The sequence below is a fragment of the Colias philodice genome, chromosome 2, assembly GCF_061535455.1.
Source record: "Colias philodice isolate Cphi_HAF_F1 chromosome 2, ilColPhil1 Martin Lab GWU primary, whole genome shotgun sequence".
In the NCBI taxonomy this organism is placed as follows: domain Eukaryota; kingdom Metazoa; phylum Arthropoda; class Insecta; order Lepidoptera; family Pieridae; genus Colias; species Colias philodice.
Window position 1 is genome coordinate 8876298 of NC_143087.1, and position 13192 is coordinate 8889489.

The following is a 13192-nucleotide window of genomic DNA, read 5'->3' on the forward strand; positions in this document are numbered from 1 at the left end:
TAAACGATATAATATAAAAATTATTTTATCACAGAAGCACAGATAATTTTGTTTTGTGTATTTTTTTATTTTATTCTACGCTACCTGCTCTTTGCATATCTTCTATGATCTATCTATGCTGAATGCTGATTGCTGATGCTGTCAAATGTAAAAATGCACTTGATTCTGACAGGCGTTTAATTTGTAGTTTTATTTTAAATTTAATAATTTTCTTATATCCTAAAATGTTAAGGTAAGATTTTAGTTTTACCAATCCCAAATACAAATACTATTCAAAAATTGGCAGTTTTTCTACCTCCCTAGTATGTGTAATGATATATAATTCCTTTTGTTTCAGATAGTATGGGTCTTTTATGTCACACTTGCGGTTTGACACTATATTTTGTGTCTCGATGTATGTTAATACTTACAGAATGATAAAATATCTACGAGAATAAACATATTTGCAGATAATTAATCTTTACGACCATGGGTAACCAAAATAGTTGTTGTTGCTATCGTAGTCCATCACCAATCAGGAAGGATATTGTAAAACTAGAAGATTACCTTCCCGAAGGAGAAGTTAGCTCCAATAATATACAGCACATCAGCGAACGAGAACCTGACGATGGTGACATTGATCCTTCTCAAGATCCTATTGCTGGGACCATTTTCATGGAAAGGTCGAAGGCTTCGATCGAAAACGGTATCACGAGAAAACGAAGTCAACACCAAATAGCCGAAAATAAGATGAAAAAAAGCAGTTCCTGTTCTACTATATATTTAGATGATAGTACTGTATCTCAACCTAACTTAAAAAATACTGTAAAGTGTGTGGCACTCGCTATCTACTACCACATAAAGAATCGAACTTCTGAACGTAGATTAGACATTTTTGATGAAAAATTACATCCTTTAAGTAAAGATGGCGTGAGTGATGATTATGATAAGTATAATCCTGAACATAAACAAATTTACAAGTTTGTTCGAACACTGTTTAATGCTGCCCAATTAACAGCTGAGTGTGCTATTATTACTCTAGTGTATTTGGAAAGACTTCTCATTTGTGCAGAGTTAGATATTGCCCCATCCAATTGGAAAAGAATAGTATTGGGAGCAATATTACTTGCAAGTAAAGTATGGGATGATCAAGCAGTGTGGAATGTAGATTACTGCCAAATTTTAAAGGATATCACAGTGGAAGATATGAATGAATTGGAGAGGCAATTTTTAGAAATGTTACAGTTTAACATAAATGTACCGTCAAGTGTATATGCAAAGTATTATTTTGATCTGCGCACACTAGCAGAAGCTAATGACTTAGCTTTTCCCAGTGAGCCCTTGAGTAAGGAAAGAGCACAAAAGTTAGAAGCAATGTCTAGAGTTATGGAAGATAAGATTGCAGCCGAGGTTGTTAAAAACGGTATAAAGAAGTGGTCTAGTTTAGACAATGTTAATTCTGGTGCTGGAGTCAGACGCAGTGTTGCCATACTGTCATAATTTTGTAAACATTTTCCTGATTCGTAATTGCTAAGTTAAAATTTGGATCCAAAAATAATATATGTAATGTCTTTAAAACTTTTGCACCAGTTTAACAAAACAAAATTATGTAGACTTGCTTCTTACAGGACCTTGAGATTTGTTATGCCAGTACATAGCGATCTACAGGGAGTATTGTTGGTTTATTTAAAATATTATGAATTATTAATTCAATTATAGAAACATTTGTAATTATTTGAGATTAATGATCTGATCTCTTTACAATTTCAATCAGTTTTATATAATGATGATAATCTTTAAATGAAAGACTTGTAAATTGTGGTCCAATATTTTTGTATTATACCCATACTAATTGTCACTGACTTTTTTCTTTTTACAATATGCTTCCAGTTTATTATAAGTTCTTATAAATAAGAAGCACTAATATTGATAGATTGCTTCCAAAGCTGTGTTGCTTAGTATATTTAGATTATTAATAGTATTGGAAAAATTGTCTTTTGACTGAAATAAGGCATTTGTGATTGTGGTGTAAATGTATTAGTCATTTCTTTTAAAATTATTTAAACATGCATTTAGATTGGACGTAGGATGTGTATTGATTATGCCAAATTATTTTGTAATCAAAGTGAAATATGTAAACTTAGTCAATCAATAACTAAGATAGGCAAATATCTATATCACTTTTGTTGGCAATACATCTAGTATTTTTTTTTTTTGTTTTAACTGTACAATATAGGAATTGATTAATTTTAATTATACTGTTTTATTTTATGATTAAGTTATGTAATTCGGAATTCATACATATTGTATCTTAATTGTAATTAAGGAGAATAAACATTTTATATGAGACTTTCAATGGGATTTTTATTGTAACTAGATATTTACTTTCATAGTACACATTATGTTCCTTATTGCATTAGGTTTCTTTACATATCTACAATACAAACAGTACACTAGTTTATATATAGTTAAGCCAATGGTTTCAGGTCCTTCAAATATGAGCTGTAATTTTCTAATATGTCAACAACATCGCTGCTTTTGTTTATCTGTTTATCAAACTCTCCCCCGACTGACCATAGTGTCTCCAGATCATACACCTGTCTTACTTTGTCTGAGAATATGTGTAGTGCTATATTACCTGAAATTATGAAAAAATATTAGCACAGCTTATCTTGGTCAAGTTCCAATGAGTGAGTCATATGAAGAACTGTATGATTGTGTTTGGGATTTGTAAAACCTATTTACTAAAATTGAGGAAAATGCATTAAATAACATTCAGAAAAATGTATCTACTCAAAAATAGTAAATAGATTGAATTGAATAAAAATTTGCACTGTCGGAATTGGCAGCAAAAGTAATTTGTTAACACATGAACATATTATATTATAATAATAATTAAGTATACATAAATAATATGAAAATATGTTGCAATCTATACTAATATACTAATACTATTATAAAGAGGAAAAGTTTGTAATTATGTAATTATGTATGTATGTATTGTTTTCACGCATAAACCTCTTAACCGATTTTGATGAAATTTGGCACAGACAATCTTTAGACCCTGAGAAAGAACATAGGCTACCTTTTATTGCGAAATATGTACCACGGGCGAAGCCGGGGCGGACCGCTAGTACTATATAAGATTACAATTTTTACGAACATTGTTTCGGCCCAACAGTAGCATAACTTTTTTTTTAAATTTCTAAAAATAAACTTACCTAAGTCTAAAGCAATCCATTCATCAGAATTTTTACCTTCTAGTCTAGGTATGTGATCAGATTTATTACATTTTCTCTTATAAACCTTCCTTACGAATTCTGCTAATGCCTGAATATGTCTCTTACTTCTGGCACTAACAACACAGATATATTCTACATAGTTTATTTCTTTTGGCACAGTAGCAACAAATATATCTTTTGAGTTTTCTCTTTGCAGTAGTTCCACTAAGTCCTCTATGTCAAATACACCATTTTTGCCTCCTAAAATATGTAAAAAGTATGAACTTGCAGAAAATAATGTACACTTTATTTAAATATATTAATCTAACCTTTGTATCATAAAATATGTACTCACGTTCTAAATTTATGCCATCAAACTCGTCACTAAGTATTGGATAATTATTTTCCATACTATAGTTTTCATCTGCTGTATGTTCAATAACAGGCGAGTTAGATTCTGATAGAATTTGATATTTACTAGCTATACCCGGTGAAGGCTTATTTGGAGGGTTTCTAGGATTATTTAAACAAACCCCACAGTAAAATGGTCTTTTTGATTCAACAACACTTTGATAATTTAATAAAGTTTTTACGTTTCTCCTTAATATTTTCAACATCCTTATAGAAATATTAATGTAATTAATGTAAATATGAATACAAGATTTTAGAAAGCTCACTGGTAAGGTTAGAATAAATATCCGTTGTTTTCTATAGTACTTGCTCAGTGGTTGTTTTTGTAAACAAAGCAAATTTTTAGGTTATAAATATGACACACGATCTGACGTCTGTCGTCACTCGTCTGTTCCGTCTGGTTCCGTCGAAAGTCATTTTGAGAGTAGATCTGTGGTGTAGATAATATCATGTTAAGGTGCATTTACACATTCGTGTCCGCTACCGTCTTTCTACTCATGTGCTATTAGCCTCGTGACTTGACGATATTTAAAATGATGAACATTCGTATATGAACTGTGTATATGAATGTCGACGCGTTCACTGTTTACACATTCGTCTTCCCTTTGTTTATATCAATAAATGCAATACCTACCACTCAAATAATTTATAATTTGTTTCAAATTAACTACCAACTTTAAACCTGGAATCAGAATGCTTAAAAAAATCGTTATCATCGGATTCAAGCAGACGCCGTTCGTCCAAAGGAATTAATTTGGTGTAGGTATATAATAATATCCTTCTTATTATTATGTATTTAATTAATATTTGATGCTATATGTAATAGTCTATCCCACAGGTCTATCCAGTTACTATTCTTTGATTTAGCTTAACTTAGTTTTTCGTACCTATATAATAATTATATTAAGTAAATAAAGAGTAAAGGTAAGGCACTGGTTGAAGCAACGAAGTTAAGGTTTATTAATTATCGGATAGGCTATAATATTATGTATTAGATAAGAATTCATATAAACAGAATTTTTACTTCGAATAAACGTATAAAATGAGATTTACTACATATTATTATCAAAGACTTTTCTCAAAATGTATTCAAAAACTATTAAAAATCATTTAGTTCCGAGTTTTAAGAGTTATAGATGACTAGCTGTTCCCCGCGGTTTCACCCGCATTGCTCCGCTCCTGTTGGTCTTAGCGTGATGATATAGGTATAGCCTATAGCTTTCCTCGATAAATGCGCTATCTAACACCGAAAGAATTTTTCAAATCGGACCAGAAGTTCCTGAGATTAGCGCGTTCAAACAAACAAACAAACTCTTCAACTTTATAATATTAGTATAGAATATTAGTATAGATTTTACATAGAACTACGTAGGTATATTATAACTAAGATTAGATATAATTTATAACAGTTAAATAAGATAATAAAGTTATTTTAAAAACAAAACATTACGATTTTTAACATCGATTAGTTAAAGGTAGTAGCACAGACTAATAATAATATACTGGTAGTAGTAATTCCAAGCGCAATGATGGCATAAATTAAAAAAAAATTAGTACTTAAATCTTACTTTAAATTTTTCTTTTATAATAGCAGTAAGGTTTATAAAATAATTGTGATTTTATTGAAATTTGTGTGTGGTAAGTATATAGGTGTTTTTTCAGATTATAAGCTTATTTACCGGCACCTACCTGTATGATACATATTTGACTATAACATTAAGTTAAGTGGGTCAGGAGCAAAGTTAAACTCAATGTTTAGTACCTATAAAAATCTAGGTGCCTACATTAAAACTATGCCATTAGTGTTATCGCTTTGTCAACAAGCTATCTTATCTTTTATTATCAATAGGCGTGGGAGCAACATTGCATTCGCCTTTATTCATTTGTTTCATAGTAAATTAACTCTTTATTTGTTATTTTTCATTTAAAATATTGTCTAGGAAAATACGTTAAATCAAAACCACAATGTGACTGCCAATAAAAAGTAAAAGAATGGCTGAAATGTAATCATAATTTGAAAGTTATTGTAGTATATTTTGGTGAAGATGGGAGTTTGTGAATTGGATAATGAAGTGTCTGGTGAAATTTTGGGATGGAAGCTTCCAGCTTGGCAAGCGTTGTTGTTACATCGTGTTTTCCCCTCTTGCGGGGGATTAGTAAATTATCTCTTCATCATTTGTTTTGACTTCGCTTTGGTATATGAACATTATCAGAATAAAAGTAATGTGTGAGTATTCAACCTTATTTAAGTACATTGTAATGTTGTTGATACGAAATTTTTCGTGTTTAGACTGTGGAAAATAAATAAATAATGTACCTACCTTTACGTCGCTATTATTACTTAGCCTCAAATCTCAATAGCAGTATAGGTAGTTAAATTTTGATTAAAGTACTAGGTAGGTTCCTACACCTGACGTCCTCGGCTTCCCGCGTACCCGTGGTTCTCGGGTATATATTATCTTCTTAGCGAATTTCATACAAAATTGATCAGCTCCCCTATGCAAGTGGCTTTCTGTTAGCGTAGCGTTCAATAGAATAGACTACGAATGTATGAGATTGACGTAAGCTGTAGATACGTTTATCTATATTAGATTGACGTAAGCTGTAGATACGTTTATCTACAGCTTACGTCAATCTCATACATTCGTAGTCTATTCTATTGAACGCTACGCTAACAGAAAGCCACTTGCATAGGGGGGCAGGTTATTTTGTATGAAAGTGTAAAAGCATCCATCCACCCATCCCAACAGCCTTTCTCGTTTATATTATTTTAAACAATAATTATCTAATATTTTAACGTCAGTAGGAATTTAATCTAATAAAATGTCATCCTGAGCGAATTAAATAGTACCTAAGTAGGTATCTAATTAGAGTTCGAACTCTAGGTTAGGCTCGAGCTTCGAGAATGTATATCCAATTTGTTTTAATTGATATTAAAACATAATATTAGATATCCAATGTGCGGGTGCGCACAGGTCCTTTATCATCCCGCTAATATCTAAAATTGTTTTCTACGCATCGTATCGTACCTTCGATGTTCCGAGCCGCATTAAGTTTGAATCGTACTAATTACTATATGGACATTGTCTTTAAATAGTAAATACTGTTTTTGTTTTTCTTCCTCAGGTTAGCCGTTTTCTGCTTGATAATAATATTCTTACCAGCTGTAATATCTCTTGTTTTTACTCTGGCGTCTCCACCACCTACATTGCTACCAGAAGATCACACATTTCATGTGAAAATAAATTCATCTGACGTCAGATGGATTTTTATGCAGCTTGGGAATGCTATTTTCTTTCCCATTGCTACCATTGGCAGGTAAGATATTTTTAACGATAATTAAAAAAAAAAAAAAATCTTTTTCGCTACAGCACAGCTACAGTGGTGGACGTTTAATTAGAAACAGGTAACACGATGAAGTAGTCATCAAGTTTATTTAACATTTGTGTATTAAAGTATTAGAGATTGAGCATTATTTCATATGTAATAGAACACCCGTTTATCTAGTTTTATAATAAATTGCTTAATTTTAATCAAACGTTAGCTTAAATTAATAAAATCAAACAACTTTAGGTGAAGTCTGACTTCCGCGTATTTTCAGTCTGGACAACAAATTAGAAACAGCATGTTTCGAGTGTTCTAAAGTCAAAACCTATTAAAATGCTGTCAATATTTTTTTCATCTATAAATATTTGCACCGTTTTTTAAACATTCTATCTAAAAGTTTCTGAAAATTAATTTACTTTGCAGCAAAAATGGGTAAAAGTAAGATTCGTGACCCATCAACAAGAAAAATAATTTTAAGTTTACAATTTGACAAAAGCTGGAGTTACAGGAAAATTGCAAATCATTTAGAGTGTTCGATAAAAAGATATTCAATGTTACAGTCTATTTCAATAAGCATGGTAGTTCTGATCAAGTGTCTAGAAAAGCTGGACCATGAAAAATCACTGCTCGCGAGGATAGGCAAATGATTCTTTTGGCAAAAATGGATCCATTTAAAAGCTCAAATTCTATTATAAAATTAGTTTTTTCCGAAGATGAACCACGCCATGTGTCGATGAGATCGGTTTTCGGGTGGTAAGTCGAGGCAAAATTGTTTGTGAGAGACGCCAGGAAAGTACAGCTTCTTATTAGGCAGGGAACGACGATTTGCATTTACTAAGAAATATTGTTTGAGAACAGTCCGCCAGTGAAAAAGTTTTATTTTGGGACGAAACAAATTAATTTAATCAATTCTGATGGCAAAAGATACGCGCGTCGTCCAGTTAACCATACCTTAGATAATAAATTAAAAACAGTTAAGCAAGGCGGAGGAAACATTATAGTATGGGGTTGTTTTTAGATTGTTATAATCTTTATAGACAACAACAGCTTTACAACGTCGTGGCTCAGATTGTAAGAGATTTTCACACGTTTGCAAAAACATATTTCCTAATAGAATTGGAACCTTTAAATGGATCTATCTTTGCGAAAAGAATAATTTACCTATCCTCGCGAGCAGTAGTTTTTCATGGTCAAGCTTTTCTAGGCACTTAATCAGAAGTACCATGCTCTTTGAAATAAACTATAGCATTGAATATCTTTTTATCGAACACTCTAAATGATTTGCAATTTTCCTGTAACTCCAGTTTTTGTCAAAATGTAAACTTAAAATTATTTTTCTTGTTGATGGGTCACGAATCTTACTTTTACCCATTTTTGCTGCAAAGTAAATTAATTTTCAGAAACTTTTAGATAGAATGTTTAAAAAACGGTGCAAATATTTATAGATGAAAAAAATATTGACGGCATTTTAATAGGTTTTGACTTTAGAACACTCGAAACATGCTGTTTCTAATTTGTTGTCCAGACTGAAAATACGCGGAAATCAGACTTCACCTAAAGTTGTTTGATTTTATTAATTTAAGCTAACGTTTGATTAAAATTAAGCAATTTATTATAAAACTAGATAAACGGGTGTTCTATTACATATGAAATAATGCTTAATCTCTAATACTTTAATACACAAATGATAAATAAACTTGATGACTACTTCATCGTGTTACCTGTTTCTAATTAATTGTCCACCACTGTATATATAGTTTGAGCAAAAGAATCACTTCATCACTTATGAGCATTGTGAAGAAAAAAAGGATGCCAGCGAATCATCGGTCACTTTTTTTATTTTTCGGATATTTAAAATTTAAATGGTCATTCGCAAGCCTACCTAATTATTCTCGAATATTACCTACCTTTATACTTTATAGATACCTTTTACTATCCTTTTAGATTACGTGTTGTGAACCAATCTGGCTCATTCTTCATTTTGTAAATAAACTGTTTTTTCCCTTGAACACAAGGGTTATCATAAAGCTTTTGATTCGTCCGAAGTTGTTCACATCGTGGGTACGCGTGATAGTGAATAAAATATGTGCGTATAATCATGCGTACATGATATTTACAGTCACGAACGAAACGACGTACGACCGTAACTTTTATTGTTATTGTGGTATGTTATATTATTTTGTATTACAGGTACAGTTACCTTATATTCTGGTGGACAGAAGCTGTGTTTGCAGCTCATTCACAAGATGAAGAAAGAACGCAGGTTGCTCTTACAGAAGCGCGCGTCCCTTCTTCGGTAGAGCTATATTTATTTCTACAGGCGTTCGTACATTCAGCTCCACTCGCAGTCATAAACTTATTGGACATGATGTCCAATTACAATAACCCTACTTACGACAAGAGTAAGTATATGTCTTTCCGTCAGTAATTTTTCTGTTAAATAGTACGATATCATTAACATACTTTTATTTTAAAGTGCTTCTTCAAGCGGTCAGTTTGGTCGCATCTTCGTTGCGAATGGCGAGTACTGCTACTCTATATAGAAGATTCGAAAGAGAAAAGATATGCGGCCGGAGATATCCGTGGAACATTAAATTCGACGATCAGATAGAAAATATACATAAAAAAGAAATAAATAATAGCATCGTCGACGAGCCCGTATACGAACCTATTATTCAAAGAAGAGAACATTTATCATCAAACACGCAATCGGATACCATAAACGAAAAAGTTAATAGTGATTTTATACAATTTTCTCCGCGTCATTCGTTGAGGATCTCATCGTTTTACGATGACGATTGCGATTGTGTCAGTGATACAAGTTCAGATTACGTGCCACCGACAAATAAACAGGAAGTAATGGACAGCGACGACGAGTACGTCAGGCCAATATCGATTATAGATAAAGTGGCACCTCGCAGACGAGAAACATATAACATAGAACAGGTGAACGTGACCCCTCCGCCGCTGACGTATGCTCCGAGGCCGGGTTCTTTGGCGGTTTGGGCGGAGAAATTGGTTGAGAACGCGGAGTCGATTCCGGCGTGGCTGTCGGCGCCGCCGCGGAGGAAGCACGTGGAAGTGATCCAGGACGAGCCCGAGCTGCCGCGCCGCGTGCCGCGCTCGCGGGTCCGCGGGCTCGAGCCGCAAGACGTATCGGCTGCTTTCATACATTTCCTGGGCTGGTACGGATTCTTTGTCGCGCGATTGCTCTCTCTAGCCGCATTTATTAACTTTTCACCCTTTTTCTCAATAATAGTTTTATTTATACATTACCAAATAATGTTACTTTTATTAATAGTGCCGCAAGCTCCCACCGTTAGGCGGGCGTTTTACGTATTCCTGGCGTTCATTTATTTGTTTTGTTTGATGGAGTTCAAAATTCGTTTCCGTCACGTTCGCGTGTGGCACATTTTTTGGTTTCTCGTTTGCAGTGCCGAGATTGTGATATTTATTTCTTTGTGGTCCACTATTGATAATCCATTACACAATTGGTGGAACTACTTTATAGTTACCGTCACTATTGCTAGCATGTTACTTAGTTATATGTTGTTTTTAATATATTTTTTAATACTTCAGCCTAGGGAGACCGTTGTACATGTAGATAGTATCAAAAGTAAATCTTTCAAAGTTAACAGACACACCATATAGTTAGATTCAAATGGATAAAATATTTGTTTTTAATATGAAAAATATATTGATGTTTTGCTTTGTAGGTAACTAAGAATAACTTTTTGCGTACAATTGAACATTCTAAGAATTTTGATTGAACACATCTGTTGGTTATAACGTGTTTACTTATTCTTATGGTTTTAGATTGTATCTACTTCTCAGTTCTCTTCTTCTGTTTTTATATGATTTTTATATAATATATTATTTCGGTACCAATTATTATACCACCTACTTACTTATAATATTGAATATTTTATTTAAAAATTATTATGATATTCAATAATTTAAAATTTTTAAACTGTAAGTACAATATTCAGTTGGTAAGAATAAATTATCATTACATTACTAGTATTTATGTATAATAAAAACTGTAAATTATTTTGGCTGTGAAATTTACCAGTAAACGAAATGATGAAACAATATACCTGCAGTTTGACATTTATGTTTTCCCAGTGCAAAGCGGCTATAAAACGTTACATAACATTTACTTTTCTCGTCGCTTGGCACTTCAGCAGAACACGTATGAAATGCTGTAACCCATTATTACGGACACTCCATGAAAGAAAGGTGCAATACATCTATAGAAGCAAACAACACTGATGTTACACTTCAAAGAAACTGCCTCTATTCACAACTGTGATTGAAGTTTGCCTTTTGGTTTTTTAACCGACTTCAAAAAAAGGAGGAGGTTATCAATTCAGCCGGTATAATTTAAATTCCGATCTTTGCGTTTGTGTAAGTATCTCTATACTGGTAATATGGCATTTATTCAGCATAATATAATATTTATGTGTAACCGAGGGGTCTAAGTTAAAAATATTTGCGTAGGAAACTTTAGCCTAAGTACTCATAAAAATACACAACTCAACTTTATCGAGATTGGGCTCGTTTGATTCGTGTTGAAAAATACACTAAAAAGTATTAAATAAAAATAACTGCGTTAAAAAAAACCGACTTCAAATGGCTGTTTGTGTTGGGTGATTGTGGTTGGTGTTTGGGACTGCGTTTGAATGTGACTTCGTTCGTTGAATGTGAATGTGAATGTGTTTGGATTATAATATAGTGCGACCGCGACGGCCCAGAATTTATAAAGAACGTCGTCATTATTTAGAAGAATATGATGATGTTGAGTTTAGGACAAGATATCGTTTATCAAAACAATCGGTCTTGGAAGTATTGCAATTAATTGAATGATTTGATGTGGATGTGGATGTGGATGTGGATGTGGATGTGAATGTGAATGTGAATGTGAATGTGAATATGTGAATGTGAATGTGAATGTGAAGGTGGGTTCGGGGGTTCGGTGGAACGCGGATAATGGAGCGGGGAAAGATCCATTGTCTGCGCGTTGGTGGCGTAAGCCTTCGTTCCAGCAGCCGCCAGCGAGGGGGGTTCTAGCGGTCGGCCTGGAAACGGGCATCTGCTGGGCGGGACACGCGGTAGAGTCATAACTCGTAACCGTTCCCGCAGTTCCGTCTAAAGCAGTTCCGTCTAAAAATCCGACATAACCACGGCTCCATCCCCGGGGGTATCTAAGAAGATTTCCCCACTATTAAAAAAAATAAACGTGCCGCGGTAAAGCTATTGTATGCTATCCCTTCAAGCCACACCTCCGCGCCCGTCGGAGTGGGGAGCGTGAGGTTTTTCGTTACGCAATTTCTGGATTCGGTCCCCGCGCTCAAGGCCCGCGATAGAAGCTATGCAATAGCTTAAAAAAGGTAAGTATTTCTCAAATATATAATTACTTAAGTAGAAAAAAATACCAAAAAATATTCAGCCTGTAGAAATAAAGTTTCATGTTGCGTGTATTACAGCCTCTCATTACCAACATATTCATATTTGTTTTTATCTAAGGTTTTTATTATATCCGCAGATTTAGATACGAGCACCTAATAATTGATGAGCCGTTGGTATATTTATTGGTAACTTTGTTCGGTCTTGTGTACATTTCAATTACGAAATTCTTATAACCCATTGAGCCCCAAGCGGCCCGATCGGTCGCAGACACAATAGATTTTCTATAATTGTGTCTGTACTCTGTGGTTCCGGGGCCTCAGTTACTAGAAATATCTAATCTAATAAATATTATAAAGGCGAAAGTTTGTAAGGATGTATGGATGTATGGATGTATGGATGTTTGTTACTCTTTCACGTTAAAACTACTGAACCGATTACAATGAAATTTAGCACACATATAGAGGGTAACTTGGATTAACACATAGGATAGTTTTTATCCCGGAAATCCCACGGGAACGGGAACTATGCGGGTTTTCCTTTGCAAACGCGGGCGAAGCCGCGGGCGGAAATCTAGTTATTAATATTTCTTCTCTTTTGTTTGTAAACATTAACGTAAACGCCGTTCGCAAAATTCTTCATGTTTACAAGTGTAAATGTAACGTGATATAACTTCATGGTATGCGGTGGTCGGCGGTCGGCATGGTGCTCGTCAGGTCAGCACCCTTGCTATATGAAGCTCTTTGTAGCTACACAATCGCCATTCATTAAGAGTTATTGAATATTACGTATCCCGTTTTTTCGCAACTATAAAAAATATTCGTTTTTCACAAATATTTTAAACTCTA

General features: G+C 33.6%; 3 protein-coding genes across 4 annotated transcripts; 2 read left to right on the forward strand and 1 right to left on the reverse strand.

Moving 5' to 3' along the window:
• The first annotated feature begins 122 nt into the window (after positions 1-122).
• On the forward strand, positions 123-2335 carry CycY (cyclin Y). Of its 2 annotated transcripts, none has more exons than XM_089707360.1 (2): positions 123-232; positions 338-2335. In XM_089707360.1, exon 2 carries the CDS (start codon positions 469-471, stop codon positions 1477-1479), a length of 1011 nt encoding a protein of 336 aa, XP_089563486.1. In that variant the 5' UTR covers positions 123-232; positions 338-468; the 3' UTR covers positions 1480-2335. The 2 variants fall into 2 exon arrangements, with proteins under 2 accessions (XP_089563486.1, XP_089563492.1); XM_089707366.1 differs by having other exon boundaries at positions 146-232; positions 342-2335.
• On the reverse strand, positions 1796-3991 carry RsfS312 (ribosomal silencing factor RsfS-like protein, 312). The gene is made up of 3 exons (XM_089707375.1): positions 3556-3991; positions 3201-3461; positions 1796-2617 (listed from the first exon to the last, which is right to left on the reverse strand). Exons 1-3 carry the CDS (start codon positions 3815-3817, stop codon positions 2448-2450), a joined length of 693 nt encoding a protein of 230 aa, XP_089563501.1. The 5' UTR covers positions 3818-3991; the 3' UTR covers positions 1796-2447.
• A 1470-nt stretch (positions 3992-5461) lies between these two features.
• On the forward strand, positions 5462-10834 carry LOC149490664 (uncharacterized). The gene is made up of 4 exons (XM_089707383.1): positions 5462-5838; positions 6738-6929; positions 9129-9340; positions 9415-10834. The coding sequence occupies exons 1-4, from the start codon at positions 5657-5659 to the stop codon at positions 10587-10589; spliced, it is 1761 nt and encodes a 586-aa protein (XP_089563509.1). The 5' UTR covers positions 5462-5656; the 3' UTR covers positions 10590-10834.
• Positions 10835-13192: the final 2358 nt, after the last annotated feature.

What these genes read in the sequence shown, in the direction of transcription:
- RsfS312 (XM_089707375.1), bottom strand. Translation starts at nt 3,817, where the DNA reads ATGTTGAAAATATTAAGGAGAAACGTAAAAACTTTATTAAATTATCAA. An exon ending in TGATGGCATAAATTTAGAAC is followed by an intron (nt 3,462 to 3,555) that starts GTGAGTACATAT and finishes TACATATTTTAG; the next exon opens with GAGGCAAAAATGGTGTATTT. An exon ending in ATGGATTGCTTTAGACTTAG is followed by an intron (nt 2,618 to 3,200) that starts GTAAGTTTATTT and finishes TCATAATTTCAG; the next exon opens with GTAATATAGCACTACACATA.
- CycY (XM_089707360.1), top strand. Translation starts at nt 469, where the DNA reads ATGGGTAACCAAAATAGTTGTTGTTGCTATCGTAGTCCATCACCAATC.
- LOC149490664 (XM_089707383.1), top strand. Translation starts at nt 5,657, where the DNA reads ATGGGAGTTTGTGAATTGGATAATGAAGTGTCTGGTGAAATTTTGGGA. An exon ending in TATCAGAATAAAAGTAATGT is followed by an intron (nt 5,839 to 6,737) that starts GTGAGTATTCAA and finishes TTTCTTCCTCAG; the next exon opens with GTTAGCCGTTTTCTGCTTGA. An exon ending in TAACCCTACTTACGACAAGA is followed by an intron (nt 9,341 to 9,414) that starts GTAAGTATATGT and finishes TTTATTTTAAAG; the next exon opens with TGCTTCTTCAAGCGGTCAGT.